This window comes from Salvelinus namaycush, unplaced genomic scaffold, assembly GCF_016432855.1.
Source record: "Salvelinus namaycush isolate Seneca unplaced genomic scaffold, SaNama_1.0 Scaffold5, whole genome shotgun sequence".
NCBI classification, from domain to species: Eukaryota; Metazoa; Chordata; class Actinopteri; order Salmoniformes; family Salmonidae; genus Salvelinus; species Salvelinus namaycush.
Window position 1 is genome coordinate 410,696 of NW_024061197.1, and position 4,513 is coordinate 415,208.

At 45.8% G+C, this 4,513-nt stretch overlaps 1 protein-coding gene across 1 annotated transcript; it reads right to left on the minus strand.

Annotated features, from left to right (window-relative positions):
* Window positions 1–1,722: 1,722 nt before the first annotated feature.
* On the minus strand, window positions 1,723–3,879 carry LOC120041649 (lipopolysaccharide-induced tumor necrosis factor-alpha factor homolog). Its single transcript, XM_038986515.1, has 4 exons — window positions 3,837–3,879; window positions 2,718–2,834; window positions 2,192–2,387; window positions 1,723–1,837 (listed from the first exon to the last, which is right to left on the minus strand). Exons 1-4 carry the CDS (start codon window positions 3,877–3,879, stop codon window positions 1,723–1,725), a joined length of 471 nt encoding a protein of 156 aa, XP_038842443.1.
* Window positions 3,880–4,513: the final 634 nt, after the last annotated feature.

Genomic DNA, 4,513 nt, shown 5'->3' on the forward strand with positions numbered 1-4,513 from the left:
GGTGTTACACAATATAACTACTCCATGTCTCGTCAGCTGTGTGGTGTTACACATTAATATAACAGTACTCCATGTCTCGTCAGCTGTGTGGTGTTGCACAATATAACAGAACTCCATCAGGTCAGCTGTGTGGTGTTACACATTAATATAACAGTACTCCATGTCTCGTCAGCTGTGTGGTGTTACACATTAATATAACAGAACTCCATGTCTCGTCAGCTGTGTGGTGTTACACAATATAACAGAACTCCAGCAGGTCAGCTGTGTGGTGTTACACATCAATATAACAGTACTCCATGTCTCGTCAGCTGTGTGGTGTTACACAATATAACAGAACTCCATCAGGTCAGCTGTGTGGTGTTACACATTAATATAACAGTACTCCATGTCTCGTCAGCTGTGTGGTGTTACACATTAATATAACAGAACTCCATGTCTCGTCAGCTGTGTGGTGTTACACAATATAACAGAACTCCAGCAGGTCAGCTGTGTGGTGTTACACATTAATATAACAGTACTCCATGTCTCGTCAGCTGTGTGGTGTTACACAATATAACAGAACTCCATCAGGTTAGCTGTGTGGGATTGTTGCACTTCATTGTAGTTGACAGACTGATGAGTTTTATCAATAAAATCATATTTGGTTTAATCTAAAATAAGGTAAAACACCCAGTTCAGTTCTTTATGTACATAACAGCTTTGTGAAAAGGGGGAAGACCTGGGGAGAGCCCTAAATGATGCCCGATTGTAGGAATCATAGTTATAATGATAATTATCCGAATATTGGACTCGTTGTCTGTCGGTTGGTCAACCCAGGGCATTATTCAAGGGAATATAGATAGTAATGTATACATTTACCAACCTGGGTTTGTGGGAAACCTGGGAAGGTTATTGTGCATCCCTGCTCCCTCTGTGAACAAGGTCCAGGTTGAGCTCTACCACATCTTCATCTACTAGCTTGTTTTTATTTTAATTTGACAAAAAAATAGTTCACAGATTCATACTATTTACAACCCTCTGGTACAGTAAATTAGGTCAGCATTTAAACTAATGTGTGTACCAAATTGTAACCTATTCCCTATGTAGTGCACTACTTTGTACTAGCTCCCTCTCGAACGTAGTGCACTATATAGGGAGTAGGGTGCCATTTTGGGATTCATCCTATGACTGTGTAATCCTGTAGGTTTCTGTGGGGCTGCTGCTAGGGGGTCTCTCCCTTCGGCTGGATTCCATTCTGAAAACATCCCCCCTTTTCCTCTCCCTCGCTGTTATGAAAGAGTGTAGATAAGAGCAGTATTGAAACCCACATTTTAAAGGGCAATCTGCAATTCAAAGAACTACCAAACGGTCACCCTGACCCCGCCACTGCATTGGTAAACAGCTGAGGGATGGGGCTGGATAAATATAACCACTCTCAAATTCCTCCACCGAGCTGTGGGTGCATGAGGGAAAGGGAGCATGTTTCCTGTGAGAAAGGCATTTCACTGTACTGATGCATTTCTAATGGAATCCAGCCCAGACTGAGAGCAGAGCCACAGCTCCCCTGCTGGTAGTAAAGCATATTGGCAGTCAGCAGCAGCTCCCCTAGTGGTGGGTGTTGTTATGGCGGTCAGCAGCAGCGCCCCTAGTGGTGGGTGGTGGTATGGCGGTCAGCAGCAGCTCCCCTAGTGGTGGGTGTTGTTATGGCAGTCAGCAGCAGCTCCCCTAGTGGTGGTATGGCGGTCAGCAGCAGCGTGGCTTTTCCACGTGGATAATGCGGTTACAGCGAGGACAGGAGTGGTACACATCCTTAAAGTGTTTCAAGAAGAACGGGATCAGACAGCAGCCCACTACCAACCTGGGAGAGAGAGGGGGGGATAGGAGGGGATGGGAGACGGGGAGAGTGGAAGTGGTGGGGGAGAGAGGGGTGGGAGATTGAGGGGGAGAAGGGTGGGAGAGAGACATGGTGTTCAGTTGATTTTAGACATGTCTACTTCCCTCAAAAGAATCAAGACATTCTATAATTCCTCCCCCTCCTCTTCTTTACTCCCCCACAGAGGATGAAGACCACTTTATGGGTCCCTCTGTTCCCCTCTATCCCTCCCACCCTCCCCCTCCTCTTCTTTACTCCCCCACAGAGGATGAAGACCACTTTATGGGTCCCTCTGTTCCCCTCTATCCCTCCCACCCTCCCCTCCCCTTCTTTACTCACCCACAGAGGATGAAGAGGATGCACGATAGCCAGGCGAAGGCTCCGACTTTATAGGTGACGTTCGTCATCACCTGTTGTTGACAGGAAGTACAGGTGGTCATGCCCTCTGAACGGCCCAGTTCTGCGTCATAACTCACAAACTTCTGAGTAGGAGTTTCACCACCTCCTCCAATACCACCTCCTCCACTGGTGTACACTAGGGGAAGAGAGAGAGAGGACAAGTTATATTTTGTCTGGCTCCAACACTGCTGGTATAGTTGGGAACAAGGGAGAGAAAGATGGTATAATGGGTAGAGACAAGAGAGAGACTTATGCTGCCTTCAAAATGCTTCCCTTGGAACCTGGGGGATTTTCCCGGTTATAAATACGCCATGATTGTGTTCAGGTTTCTTTTAAAGTCAGAACAATTCTTCAACCAATGAGATTTACATTTTAGCTAGCTAGATGAGCTAGCTGATGTCGCTACAGTTCTGGTGTTGTGTGCTTGCGTACAGTATAAATTAGGCTTAAGACAGGAAGTGCTTACCTGGTTTGCCCTGAGACTGAGACACAGAGTAGTTATTGGAGGGGATGGTGGAGGAAGGAGGGTTGAAGGGGGTATGGACATGATATACCTTCACCCCATTATCACCCTGTCCTTCAACTGGAAGAGAGAGGGAGACAGAGGGAGGGGAGAGATGAGAAGGAGAGAGAGACGGAGGGACGGACGGAGGGAGAGGGAGAAGGAGAGAGAGGGAGGGGGAAGAGAAGGAGAGAGTTGCGAGGGAGAGATGAGAAAGAGAGCGAGACGGAGGGACGGAGGGAGGGAGAGGGAGAAGGAGAGAGAGGGAGGGGGAAGAGAAGGAGAGAGTTGCAGGGGGGTTGATAGAGAGTTAGGAAAAGAGAAAGAGAGAGTTTGATTAGATGGCTCCAATATGTAAAATAGACTGAGGACAATCTATAGCAAGTGACAGCTGGAACTTATGATACACAGGTACAGTATAGTTACAACCTGGGACGTAACCTATATGACACACAGCTACAGTATAGTTACAACCTGGGACGTAACCTATATGACACACAGCTACAGTGTAGTTACAACCTGGGACGTAACCTATATGACACACAGCTACAGTGTAGTTACAACCTGGGACGTAACCTATATGATACACAGCTACAGTGTAGTTACAACCTGGGACGTAACCTATATGATACACAGCTACAGTGTAGTTACAACCTGGGACGTAACCTATATGATACACAGGTACAGTATAGTTACAACCTGGGACGTAACCTATATGATACACAGCTACAGTATAGTTACAACCTGGGACGTAACCTATATGATACACAGCTACAGTATAGTTACAACCTGGGACGTAACCTATATGATACACAGCTACAGTATAGTTACAACCTGGGACGTAACCTATATGATACACAGCTACAGTATAGTTACAACCTGGGACGTAACCTATATGATACACAGCTACAGTGTAGTTACAACCTGGGACGTAACCTATATGACACACAGCTACAGTATAGTTACAACCTGGGACGTAACCTATATGATACACAGCTACAGTATAGTTACAACCTAGTATGTAATTGTACAATACAACTTTACAGTCCTCATGTTACAGCGAACAGCAGAATGTTGACGTACCTGGTATGTTGTAGGGGGGAGGTTCTTTTCCATTTACGCTCATTGTCTTCTGCCTGGGCTTTCTGTGAGAGGGGTCAGAGGTTAGGTGTGTCTACCATAAGCACTGTAACATCAGCATCGTCCTCTGGAGCAAGCCAGGCTCATCAGGACTGAATCAACCAATCATCATGTCTAATCAAGACTTGAATCAGGTGTTTTACAGGCAGGGCTGGAGTGAGAGGCTTCATAAGCGCTACATAAAAAACTATTATTTCACAAATCATCTATAAGCGCTTGTGAACCTCTATAAATGGTGTATAACTGACATAATGCTAGTCCAACCCAGGCTGACATAATGCTAGTCCAACCCAGACTGACATAATGCTAGTCCAACCCAGGCTGACATAATGCTAGTCCAACCCAGACTGACATAATGCTAGTCCAACCCAGACTGACATAATGCTAGTCCAACCCAGACTGACATAATGCTAGTCCAACCCAGACTGACATAATGCTAATCCAACCCAGACTGACATAATGCTAATCCAACCCAGACTGACATAATGCTAGTCCAACCCAGACTGACATAATGCTAGTCCAACCCAGACTGACATAATGCTAGTCCAACCCAGACTGACATAATGCTAGTCCATCCCAGACTGACATAATGCTAATCCAACCCAGACTGACATAATGCA

Excerpts from the sequence above, each read along its gene's own strand:
- LOC120041649 (XM_038986515.1), bottom strand. The coding sequence starts at position 3,879 with ATGAGCGTAAATGGAAAAGAACCTCCCCCCTACAACATACCAG. Across the intron at positions 2,388-2,717 it reads TCAGTCTCAGGGCAAACCAG|TGTACACCAGTGGAGGAGGT; the intron begins GTAAGCACTTCC and ends CTCTTCCCCTAG. Across the intron at positions 1,838-2,191 it reads ATCCTCTTCATCCTCTGTGG|GTTGGTAGTGGGCTGCTGTC; the intron begins GTGAGTAAAGAA and ends TCTCTCTCCCAG.